The sequence below is a fragment of the Dendroctonus ponderosae genome, unplaced genomic scaffold, assembly GCF_020466585.1.
Source record: "Dendroctonus ponderosae isolate FM_Combo_2020 unplaced genomic scaffold, Dpon_F_20191213v2 Dpon_F_20191213_2, whole genome shotgun sequence".
Taxonomy (NCBI): Eukaryota; Metazoa; Arthropoda; class Insecta; order Coleoptera; family Curculionidae; genus Dendroctonus; species Dendroctonus ponderosae.
The window spans coordinates 14029954-14041452 of NW_026018165.1; the positions used below are offsets into that span (position 1 = coordinate 14029954).

An 11499-nucleotide genomic window follows, 5' to 3' on the forward strand; every position below is an offset into this window, starting at 1 on the left:
AGTTTCACTGGATGAAAAAAATATTTTCCCCCTGAAACTAGTTCTAGCAACCCAATAGTGGCTTTTGAAGAGGCTTCCGAACAAAAACGCGTCTGAAAAAAAACTAAACTACTCCTAAGTTGAACTTTTTTTATATATTGGGAGGATCAATCTGTAACTGATTCCGCTGGCACGAGAAAATTTCTTAATGGACTGGAATTATCATCAGCTCATATTAGTTGAACAGAATAGGGAATTACAGAAAAAAAACAAATTTTCTATGAATAACGACAAGTTTAATTTAGAACAGTTCAATTTTGACATCATATAAATATAGCAAACAATAAATAAACAGTTAAAAAAGCCCGCAATTAAATACTAAATATCCATATTACTTAAAATATCGTCCATGTCATCATCGAGCACATCTTCATCCATTGCCTGGTTATCAACTCCACTATCTGTGTTATTTTCTTTGGAAATGGTCCCGAAAATTCCACGAGAGCTTCCGGTGTTTTTCTCCTGCTTCTGTTGGGCCACCGAAAAAACTTCTTTGGTCAGACCCATTTCTCGTAAAATATCCTGTTTCTTCTGCAACAGCTGCCACATGTAGTCATCGGCAGTTCCACTGGCCAACAAGTACTGAATCAGAACGGCATTTTCCTGGCCTATTCTGTGCACTCTTGCTTCTGCTTGTTTTAATATCTACAAAGAAATAAGAAAAATAGTTGGGTCAGAAACATAAGTTTACAAAACCAAGAACAGTTGAGTATTTGAGAAAATATCTGCTAAAATTAATTATATTATTTTCTTAGCGATTTGAATCTTAATAAACTTCTAACAAATTATATAATGTTTTACGACTTTTTGGTAATGACGAGTTTTGAAAGAAGAATTAAGCCTATGAACACTTTTTCAACCCAAAATGAGGTAAATTATGGAGATATAAAAAATGGAGAATTATTTTTTTAAAAACCTGCAGTTGTCTAAGTAAGTTGTTTTTCTATCCGTTAGACATTAGTTGATCAGACCACCTTATTTCCGTTTTCTTGAATAAAATTTATGCAAAACTCTAATACAATTAATACATACACTAGGATTCCAATGTAATTCTGCAAATACGACTTGATTAGCTGCCGTTAACGAAATCCCAGCATTCGTACTGGTAATAGACAGCACAGCGCACACATACTGTGAATCAATTTGGAACTTATCAATTAAATATTTCCTTTGGGTTGTTGAGCTACTTCCATCGATTCTTATGTACTTGTAGTTGTTGAACTTCAGCAATTCTTCAACAGCATCCAACATGATCTTGTGATGGGCGAAAACCAGGATTTTTTTCTTCTCTTTTAGCACCTTTTCTATATGTAAACTAAAAGTTCATAAAGAAGAAAGTAGAACAAAATAATTAAGGACTCTATGTATTAATTAAGCCGGCGTTGTATTTGCAAGAAAACGTTTGTTTAAAGATTTACAAACGTTTTCTATGTAGCTGGAAGGTGTGATTTTTTAAAAACTTACCACACAGCTGGAATCTTGATTTTAGCAGTTTCGCAAAAAAATGAGATAAGAATTGAATGTTTGTCGCTGGACTTTTTCGTTTCTACATACTGATTGGACAATTGCTCCAGCACGGTCTTGTCCGCTTTATTCAAATCGCCCAAGTTCATGTTCAACTTGATAACTTCTTCGGATTTATTCGGAAGACTGCCCAAAACATCCTCCTTTTTTCGGCGAATCATAAATTTCTTTTTCAGTATTATTTCCAGTTCCTGTAAGTTTGATTTTCCCGAAGAGTCCAGTCCAAAGTTCGTTTGATGTAACGCACAGTATCTTTTGGCGTAATTGAAAAATGAGCCGAACAGTTTCTCATCGATCAGGCTGAGCTGTGAGTAGAGTTCTTTGGGTCTGGAAAGGACAGGAGTGCCGCTCAGAAGAACCACTCGTTTTACCACTTTGCAGATTTTCATAGCAGCTTGTGTCATTTTGGCTTTGTAGTTTTTCAAGTTGTGAGACTCATCGATTATAATACAGCCAAATTTTCGCTCTATCAGCTTCTCGCAGCATCGAGACATCAGATCGTGACTTACGATTAAAACCAAGGAATCTTCAATAAAGTCCCTACTTGATATCATATATTGGACTTGCATTATCGAGACCGATGGAATGTACTTCATTATTGTTCCCTCCCAGACGTTTCTGCAAAACTGGACTAAATTAATTCAATTGTATTTATCGAAGTAAAACGTACTTCATTGAGGCGGTGGTGACGATCAGCAAAGGCCAATCTTTCCGGTAATAGTTCATTATGGCCAGGGCTTGGAATGTTTTCCCTAAGCCCATATCATCAGCAATCAGACACCTTCCCTTCCTTTGAACGCCAAATCTGAAACAAATGTTTAATACTTATAAATCACAAAACCAGGGCTGAATCTACAAACTACATCTCGTGCCAAATCCAGTTATCTAATAGCTGAATATAAATACATACTTACTTTAAGCCTTCATATTGGAAAGGAAGTAACGTTTGTATCAGAGTGGGGTCCATTTGGGATGTATCCAAATCAGCCTCAGAATCATCCGGCTCTGTCACGCAAGTTAATACGAAATTGGGCATCGCTTCGACAAGAACGTTTGCTGAACTTAGCAGGTTTAACTTGGTCAAAACCTCCTTATAATCCTTCACACTAAAGCTCCATTCTCTAGTGGTGGGATCTGAATACAAACAGTGCAAGTAACTGTCCGAGCTTCAAGCCGTGTCAACCCTTACCAAAACTCTTGGATGCTACCGTTTTAATGGTTTCAACGACTGGGGCTGAGTAAGCAGACATGTTAACAACGAATCTTTGGGATGATAACAAACTGAAGGTGACGGTGACTGTTTTTGAGTAAACGCGTAAATCGCCATTCAATTTTACGCTTGTGGTCGATGTAGCCGAAGGCGTTTTTTCGTAGGGCTTCGTCTTGAAAGGGGACGTGCTTTGAATGGGGCGCATTTTGAATGGGGAACTACATTTGGCTGGAGTAGCAACGTTTTGGTCTATTCCGGTATTACTCGCAGCTTTTATTGGACTATTGCATTTCTTTGAAAGTTTCTGAAGAGCTTCTAGTCTTTTCCTTTCAATTTCTGCTGGAGAACACCACATTTTCAACAGTTTAAATGTCTAGGATCACAGCATACAAAAACAAATAACAACAGAAAGGTTTGGTTAGGTCTAGTATATGCTTCTCAATTTCCAGCTAAAACACTGGCAGAACGAGATGGTAGAAGATGGAGGGATTATTGGTCTTTTTTAGTCATTTTGTTCGTCAATACTGCTATGAAAACAACTATGTTAAATGGAAAAAATTAAGGTTCTAGTAAATATAGATAACAATCAGTTTGTTTGATAAACTGTTGAATTATATCAGCGCATGACTGACGCTATTGATAAGATAATTTATAGATAAACTACTTTACATTTTAAACCTCCTAATGAATCATTAGACACTAGTCACTTTACCTTTAAAGTGCATAAGTGGGAGTGAGAAAACCACCAATGTACCATGAGTAGAGTGCGTTTACATCGCTTCCAATCTGTTTCTATACTAAAATCTTACATAAATAATTCCTGGCGAGACCCAACCTTATCAAAACAGCATATGCTGATTGATTGAGACTCTAGTTGAAGTTGAATGAATTCGACTGATTTAATTGTACAATCCATAACGTTTTAACAGCAAGTGTATGCAAATCATCCAACAGTATTAAAGTGTCAACGGTGTAAACGAACTCATTTAAGCGCTGTTGACATTAGTGACGTGCCGATATCACCGCTCTAACATTAGTAATGTCTCTTTATTTTCCTATGTTTTAATTATTGTGTTTGGATCATTTTAGGGTATTAAATGTAATTATATTTATGTTGTGGCTAGTCAGTAAATAATTGAAGAATGGCATCAACACCCAGGCTTTGTAAATAATAGCTGTAACACAATGGGATCCATTACAAACAGTTTGGAGTCATTTAACATAGCAGGTTAGTGAGGGTTTGATCAGCATTGTAATTGCATTCTTATGGTTTCTCGGTGCTCTGTGGCTGTGTATTGAACAAATGACTCATATTAGCAATTATTGCTACCATTTAATTAAATAAAACTCGTCCGTGAGCATCAATTTAAACCTGAGATGTTCATGTGAGAGGGATTCCTGAGCGTTTCGTCTGGCTTCACATAGTCGTTATTTTGTTCTTTAGAGCCAGCAAATTCTTACATTACACACGGTTTTTTCATACAAAGGTTCAAAATTCAAACAACGTGTCTAAGGGTTCGGGGTAAGGTTGATTGTTGTCTCCGTAGTTCTAATTTCTAAAGTTCAGTGTTTTGGCAGCATCTTCTAGTTTCACAAATTTTACACTCAATATTTTGTTGTCTTTTTTAGGCTTTTGCCATTAAATAAGTAGTGTTGTATTTATTTTTTCGCTGGATGATTGGTCTAAATGCAACAATTCGCTTCCAAGTAACAGGAGGTACGATTGCAGAATGGTAGATCAAAGAAATCACTAACAGCGATTTTAATTATGATTTGGATAAATTAACATAACAATGCGGTGTTACCAACAGTGCATTGTTCGTGAAATAGTATGAGACTTTCCCTGTAATTCTATCTTTTGTTGCTTTCACCAAGATTGCTTATTTGTAATTGCCAAGTTACTTTTGTTCATCGCTTTATTTCTTTGATTTGTTTGAACGTTATATTTGTATAAATTGTTTCTTTAGCCTAAAGGGTTTGTCCCTAGCTTTTCGGAGTAACTCGATGCAAAATTGCCTATTAGTAGAAATTAAAACTAAGTTTTCTGAACATCAAACATCAGTTTTTCTGCAAAAAAATGATTAGGCATAGAAATTCTTGTCTCTTAACTAGTGAGCAAATAGTTTGATAACGTTTTTTACACGTATTGGAACGATGCAAGTTTGTCGCCACTGACCAAATTTGAGGCAAATATGTGAAACACTGCAAGGATTAGAACAGAGAAATAAAAGTACATTTCTAATTTCGACACGCTATATATCGGAAACGAAGCGTTTATCGATATATTTTTACAGAGACTTTTCTGCTTATTGTATCACCTCCTTTATTTCCCCGATTAACAAATGAATCACTCACCGATCGACTTTAATGAATAAACAAAATCCGTCTCAACATTCGAAAACTTGGACATTATTTGGTCGGTTTCTAAAAGATTAAGTGTACAATTATAATTCAAGGCACATTTTCCTAGTGGAAAAAAATAATTGTGTATGTTTTCGGTACAATTAATAACCATTCACATCCTGAAGCCGACTTAATGTCTGTGCCGGCTAATGTAAAATACATTAATTTACCTTAGAAAGCCCAAACAACTGGCTTGTTGAGAATAATAACGACTTATGATTCAGTGCGCGTACGGTATTTACACCAATTTCTGCCACTTAACATAATCTGGGAAAATGCCATGTAATTTACGAATTCGGTTTAGTCCGGAGTAGTAAGTTGAATTGGCAAACTATAACTGAATAAAAACAGCTTTCAAGAGATATAGTTTTTAAATTAATATTTTTTTTGAAGATTTATCGCAAGAGCAACAGAAAGCATTGATAGAAATACGGCGCAAGAAAACCGAACTTTTGCTGCAAATTCAGGTAAGTGAAAATATAAGAAAAGTAGTTCAAGCACAGCACCACAAAAGTAAATCTTGATTTACAGCAATTGAAGGATGATCTGTGTGAAGTGGTTTCGGAAATGGAATCGCTTGACTCAGGTGACGATGGGAAAAACAGTAACCGTACAAAAATGATGTCCATAGGGCGGAAAAAGTTTAATATGGACCCAAAGAAAGGAATCGAGTATTTGATTGAAAAGGGCTTGCTACAAGTAATAATTCTCCGAGTTGGGTGTTCAAAGAACCGCAAAATATATTAAATTTTTAGCATACTCCTGAAAGTGTTGCACAGTTTCTGCATAAAGGCGAAGGACTGAACAAGACAGCCATTGGAGATTATCTGGGAGAACGTAATGAATTTAATGAAAAAGTTCTGCAAGCCTTTGTGAATCTTCATGATTTTACGCATCTTATCCTCGTTGAGGCGTTGAGGTTGAAAGCGCCGTTCACAAAAAAACTTCGTTTTTAAACAAACGTTTTTTAGGCAATTTCTATGGAGTTTTCGGTTACCAGGCGAAGCCCAAAAAATCGATAGAATGATGGAATGTTTCGCTAAACGATACTGTGACTGCCAAGGCGAGAATAACATATTCGAAAATTCAGATACTTGCTATGTCCTGTCCTTTGCCATCATCATGTTGAATACCAGTTTACATAATCCCAGCGTCAAGGATAAACCTTCTGTTGATCAGTTTGTAAATATGAATCGGGGTATTAATCAGGGCCAAGATTTGCCCAAGAATTTACTGGAAGTGAGTCAATTTTTTAATCGCTAACTGGGCGGATTTATGTGGACATTCTCATCTTCAGAGCCTCTATGAGAGTATCAAGGCGGAGCCATTTAAAATCCCGGAAGATGATGGTAATGACTTGATGCACACCTTCTTCAACCCAGACAAGGAAGGGTGGCTGTGGAAGCAGGGTGGCCGCTATAAGAGTTGGAAGCGGCGCTGGTTCATTTTGAATGATAATTGTTTATACTATTTCGAGTACACGACGGATAAGGAGCCCAGGGGAATCATTCCTTTGGAGAATATTTCGATTCGGGAGTGTCAAGACAGGCAAAAACAGTTTTGTTTCGAATTATACGCAAGTGGAGGAGCGGACTTTATTAAGGTAAAATGTCTTCCCTCAATAGTACTTAGCCCAAATTAACTGCTTTTTAAAATTTTCGACGGTTTTAACAGCTCAACTTCACTTGAATGTGAATTGAACGTGGTATTTTACTTGGGTGTTCAGCTCAGCCACAAGCTCTGGTCGGAGCACAGTTCAATGCTATTAGATTTAAGCTGGTTGTCTTCTTCTGATTGCTTCAAACCTTTGTTGTAAATCGTCCTTTAAGATGGATTTGTCCTTATTTTAAAAAATTACATTGAAAGTTTTTCTTTTAGGCATGTAAGACTGATTCTGAAGGAAAAGTGGTAGAAGGAAAGCATACAGTTTATAGAATGTCCGCCAGCAGCGACGAAGAGCGCAAAGAATGGATAGAACGATTGACCCAAAGCATTAGCCATAATCCGTTTTACGATATACTCGCAAATCGGAAACGAAAAGCTCAGCTGTATACCAAAAATTAGTCCTACGTTATATGCGAATTCAAAAGCAGTACATATTTATTTTATGTATATATGTATGTATTAAAACTAATTATTATAGATTAATTTTTAAGTGGAATGTTCAGAAGTGGAGGTCACCTCGAAAGATGCAAATTTCAACGCGTTGCCCTGTTATTACTCAAATCGAGTTGAAAAATTATTGGAAACTACACGACTTCTCATTTAAAATATTGCGATAAAATTGCAAAAATGTCTAGGAAACGTTTCGTCCGATTACAACGCAATTTTTACACTTTGGTTTTACCAAAACTCTCGAAAAAGCATATCAGTGTGCCATGTTTACCTGAAGGCAATTTGCTCTTTCTTAACGAATAGTAAAATACGTCAAAACGAAAAATGATGATGAAAAAAATTAGCAAAGGAACATCACTAGATATGAAAATTACTAAGTTAATTGTTAAATACCTTTAGCTATAATCTTTCGGAATAAGGTAGGATCAGTTATTAGGTGGCGAATGGTCGAAATTAATGTAAATATTTAGTTAACTAATAAAAAACTTGTGTGCATGTCGTCTAGAAAAATTGTTGTATTTTTACTTGTGATTAATAATTATGAGTACATTCTATATTTATTTAATAGTTTGTTTTGTTAAATAGTTAACGTTAAAAATATATTTTGTATTAAGAAATATTCAGAAATTATTTCCTTTTGTTTAATTGCACGGATGACAATTTTTCCTTGCTATTTTCATCTTCAGAAATATATTTAATTTATTATGCACTGTTTTTTTGAGATTCCTAATCAACGTTGCAAAACCGGCATCGTGGATGCTTCCAAACGTCAACCGCGACAGCCGATCCAATTTTAGGTTGGAAAATCGCTTTTACTTCTCGTTGCTTGAATTGGCTTCGATTTTTCACAAAGTTTTTCAATCTTTGCGTGTTTTCGAAGCAATTTGCCTACTTTTCGAACCATGGCTTTGACTGATGGTCAGCAAGGGGATGAAGTGCCCCACTTTGTCGCCCCAATTATTCAAGACAACCCAACAGGCTGGGGACCATGTGAATTGCCAGATCAATTCAAGGATATGCCCTATCAGCCTTTCAGCAAGGGGGATCGCTTGGGAAAGATTAGCGATTGGACTGGAGCAGCTTTCCAGGACAAAAAATATGCTAGTAAGAGTGTTCCATTAATCAAAGATTCTACATATTTTTGTTTATTCCTGCCATACCGGGTTATAGACATTTAGGGATTACTTGTGGTCAGTGAATAAGAAAGGGAAATAATGAATGCAATCACAAAATAGAGCTCAAAATCATGAAATCAGGCATACATTTCAGAGCGGGTCTTCCAAAAGAGTCTGAGTGTTAATATTTTGTTTAATTCGCAAAACCTACCAATATGCTTTTGATTCCACCAATATATGTATCTAGTTCTTGCCATTTTTTCTCAGCCTTTGTTCTCTGCTTCTATTACCGCAGATTTAAATTTTGTTATGTCCCATATTATCTTTTGTGTTCATGTTGTCCTATGATACAACTTTTACTTTTATTTATTCATTTCTCATTGATCATCGTTCCACCAATAATTCCCCTCTCTGGGTCTACTTTTTTATACCTCAGGCTTCCTTATCTGCTTGGTGCCAAGTTACAACTTGATTTAGGCTTCCATTTGTTTCATGAGTATATTCTTGTGCAAGTTGTTGGTCTTACCTTTGCTTACAAATTTGTCGTGTACTCTCGCCCCAAATTGTTGAATTGTACTGTACTTGCTCCACTTCAATTAAGTTGTTTCTATTTTGATTTTGTGGGTGTTTGAATTTTTTGACTGTGGGTAGGCTTTTTTGCAAATTGCAAAAGAAAGCCTGTTTCGCGACATAAAAATCTACAAAACTGGTGTTTTTCTAGGCAAATATGCTTCGCAGTTTGGTTCAGGCAGTCAATACGCGTATTATCATGATGAGGATGAGAGTACATTCCATTTGGTTGATACGACTCGCGTGCAAAAACCGCCATACCAGCGAGGTCGTTTCAGAATGAACCAACGCAACATGAGAGGAGGCCGAGGTGGTCGCAACAATACCATGGGAGGAGGCATGCAGTCTCTGGGTAAAGGCATCAAAGCACGGGACGCCTACAAGAAAAACCAAGTCCGCAAGTTTGGACAAGGCCGGGTAAGGGTAAATATTTTGATAAACTCTTTCCTGTTTGTATCTTAAGCTAAATAAGACGTTTATGTGTAGCCCCAAATCAAAATCAGGGACGCCTCTGTTACGGTGAAAAACGATTGGCATACTATTGAGGAAATGGACTTTCCTAGGCTCGGCAAACTGTCTTTGCCAGGCATTAAAGAAGGTATGAAGGTGCTGATGCTTAATGGGCCTTTTCAAGGAAACTTTCTCTTTTAGGGGACGACATTGTCCGTTGTGGCGAGCTGGAGTATTACGACAAGTCCTACGATCGCGTCAACGTTAAAAACGAAAAACCTTTACAAAGCGTCAACAGAATCTTCCACACTGTAAGAATTTGCAATCAAATCTGAAAAAACCACTGAAAAATCTCAACTCAACAACTTAGGTGACCACTACTGATGATCCAGTGATTCGTAAACTGACCAAGACCGAGGGAAATGTGTATGCTACCGATACAATTTTGGCTACTATCATGTGCAGCACCAGATCCAACTATTCTTGGGACATCGTCATTGAGAAGATTGGTAACTTTTCGGTTAAAGCCTGGAACTTTCTCATCCAATCGTTCCCCCTAAAGGAGACAAGCTGTTCTTCGATAAGCGCGACAACACGGAGTTCGATCTGTTGACTGTAAATGAGACATCAGTGGAGCCACCACAGGATGATGGAAACTCCCTGAATTCGCCCAGGAACTTGGCATTGGAAGCCACTTTCATTAATCACAACTTCAGCCAACAAGTAACTGTTAAGTTAACCAGCCAATAGCAGCTGAATTATATCACCCATTGTGTGCAGGTGTTGAAATCCGGGGCCAATGAGCAGCGCTACAAGTTCGAGGAGCCGAACCCATTTGTCTCTGAGGAGGAGGACGGCGAAATCGCTAGCGTCGCCTATAGATACAAGAAATGGGACTTGGGAGGAGGAATTGTACGTTTGCAAAATGCAAAAAAATATAATTTTGTTGCCATTGTTTTCACCCTGTGCAGACTTTGGTCTCGCGTTGCGAACATGACGCAGTAGTTCAATCGCCCAATGGTGAACTGCAGTTCTTGACCATCAAGGCGTTGAATGAGTGGGACTCCAAACTGGCCAATGGGGTGGAATGGCGCCAAAAGCTGGACATCCAAAGAGGCGCTGTGTTGGCTAACGAATTGAGAAATAACGCTTGCAAGTTGGCCAAATGGACCGTTCAAGCTTTGTTGGCTGGAAGCGACCAAATTAAGTTTGGGTAAGTTGCAGCACCTGCTTCGAGCATGTTTCAGCTTTGCTTATTATTTCCAGATATGTGAGTCGTTCACATGTTCGCGACAGTAGCAAACATGTGATACTAGGAACGCAGCAATACAAACCAACCGAGTTTGCCACCCAGATCAATCTAAACATGGATAACGCCTGGGGAATTTTGAGGTAAAATTGACCCAACTAAAGCCGGGGCATTGCCAATTTTATAAATCTTTCAGGTGCATTATTGATATTGTCATGAAGCAAAAGGACGGGAAATATTTGATCATGAAAGATCCCAACAAGCCAATGATTCGTCTCTACGATATTCCCGACAACACCTTCGAGTCGGAGGGAGAGGATGAGAGCGATGAAGATTCTCCTCAGGACAACGCAAACTTTCACAGTTTGTACTCGTACAATGCGAGCGCCAAGCGCTAATGATAGAAAAAAAATGGAATTCAAAAGTTTTCAATTGTAATCTATGGGTAACTAGGGGTTTACATCAATGCTTTTTTGCTCTGTAAGTTTCGTAAATAAAGCACTTTTGTCTAGGCCTGAAGGTTAATTTTCCCGATTCTCCTTAGTAGTAAGAACGAAGAAGTAATTGTCTACAATGGAAGATATCGCAGGAGGTTAAACAGAGACAAATAAGAAGCAACAAAAGGAGAGAAACTGTTTGATTAAAATTGAAATTCAAAAGAATAAATCGACAGTGCTATGCGAAACAGCAAAAAAAGATAATACATGAAACCGTCGAAGTAAAATTGGACAGAAACGAAGAACAAGTCGAGAGAAGATGTGCGCGATTAAAGAGACAAAAGAGGAGAAACTGAGAAATGAAACTTTCTGTAAAGTTGAGCTTCA

The 11499-nt window shown here is 37.5% G+C and overlaps 3 protein-coding genes across 4 annotated transcripts; 2 read left to right on the forward strand and 1 right to left on the reverse strand.

The window, feature by feature from the left end:
* Positions 1-253: 253 nt before the first annotated feature.
* On the reverse strand, positions 254-3503 carry LOC109544514 (SWI/SNF-related matrix-associated actin-dependent regulator of chromatin subfamily A-like protein 1). The gene is made up of 6 exons (XM_019914758.2): positions 2753-3503; positions 2478-2697; positions 2234-2368; positions 1504-2181; positions 1072-1354; positions 254-684 (listed from the first exon to the last, which is right to left on the reverse strand). The coding sequence occupies exons 1-6, from the start codon at positions 3126-3128 to the stop codon at positions 358-360; spliced, it is 2019 nt and encodes a 672-aa protein (XP_019770317.2). The 5' UTR covers positions 3129-3503; the 3' UTR covers positions 254-357.
* A 261-nt stretch (positions 3504-3764) lies between these two features.
* On the forward strand, positions 3765-7908 carry LOC109544515 (cytohesin-1). The gene is made up of 7 exons (XM_019914759.2): positions 3765-4001; positions 5570-5643; positions 5708-5875; positions 5932-6095; positions 6148-6415; positions 6474-6779; positions 7055-7908. The coding sequence occupies exons 1-7, from the start codon at positions 3959-3961 to the stop codon at positions 7238-7240; spliced, it is 1209 nt and encodes a 402-aa protein (XP_019770318.1). The 5' UTR covers positions 3765-3958; the 3' UTR covers positions 7241-7908.
* A 131-nt stretch (positions 7909-8039) lies between these two features.
* Positions 8040-11187, forward strand: LOC109544613 (eukaryotic translation initiation factor 3 subunit D). Of its 2 annotated transcripts, none has more exons than XM_019914913.2 (10): positions 8040-8395; positions 9128-9399; positions 9463-9574; positions 9628-9737; positions 9797-9935; positions 9989-10149; positions 10207-10338; positions 10398-10639; positions 10693-10818; positions 10872-11187. In XM_019914913.2, the coding sequence occupies exons 1-10, from the start codon at positions 8194-8196 to the stop codon at positions 11071-11073; spliced, it is 1698 nt and encodes a 565-aa protein (XP_019770472.1). In that variant the 5' UTR covers positions 8040-8193; the 3' UTR covers positions 11074-11187. The 2 variants fall into 2 exon arrangements, with proteins under 2 accessions (XP_019770472.1, XP_019770473.1); XM_019914914.2 differs by having other exon boundaries at positions 9128-9393.
* Positions 11188-11499: the final 312 nt, after the last annotated feature.

Coding starts and splice junctions, on each gene's coding strand:
- LOC109544514 (XM_019914758.2), bottom strand. CDS start 3,128: ATGTGGTGTTCTCCAGCAGAAATTGAAAGGAAAAGACTAGAAGCTCTT. Junction 2,698..2,752: donor GGTAGCATCCAAGAGTTTTG/GTAAGGGTTGAC, acceptor GTTTGTATTCAG/ATCCCACCACTAGAGAATGG. Junction 2,182..2,233: donor GTCACCACCGCCTCAATGAA/GTACGTTTTACT, acceptor CCAGTTTTGCAG/AAACGTCTGGGAGGGAACAA.
- LOC109544515 (XM_019914759.2), top strand. CDS start 3,959: ATGGGATCCATTACAAACAGTTTGGAGTCATTTAACATAGCAG. Junction 4,002..5,569: donor GGAGTCATTTAACATAGCAG/GTTAGTGAGGGT, acceptor TTTTTTTTGAAG/ATTTATCGCAAGAGCAACAG. Junction 6,416..6,473: donor TGCCCAAGAATTTACTGGAA/GTGAGTCAATTT, acceptor TCTCATCTTCAG/AGCCTCTATGAGAGTATCAA.
- LOC109544613 (XM_019914913.2), top strand. CDS start 8,194: ATGGCTTTGACTGATGGTCAGCAAGGGGATGAAGTGCCCCACTTTGTC. Junction 9,575..9,627: donor TTTGCCAGGCATTAAAGAAG/GTATGAAGGTGC, acceptor TTTCTCTTTTAG/GGGACGACATTGTCCGTTGT. Junction 10,150..10,206: donor ATCACAACTTCAGCCAACAA/GTAACTGTTAAG, acceptor CATTGTGTGCAG/GTGTTGAAATCCGGGGCCAA.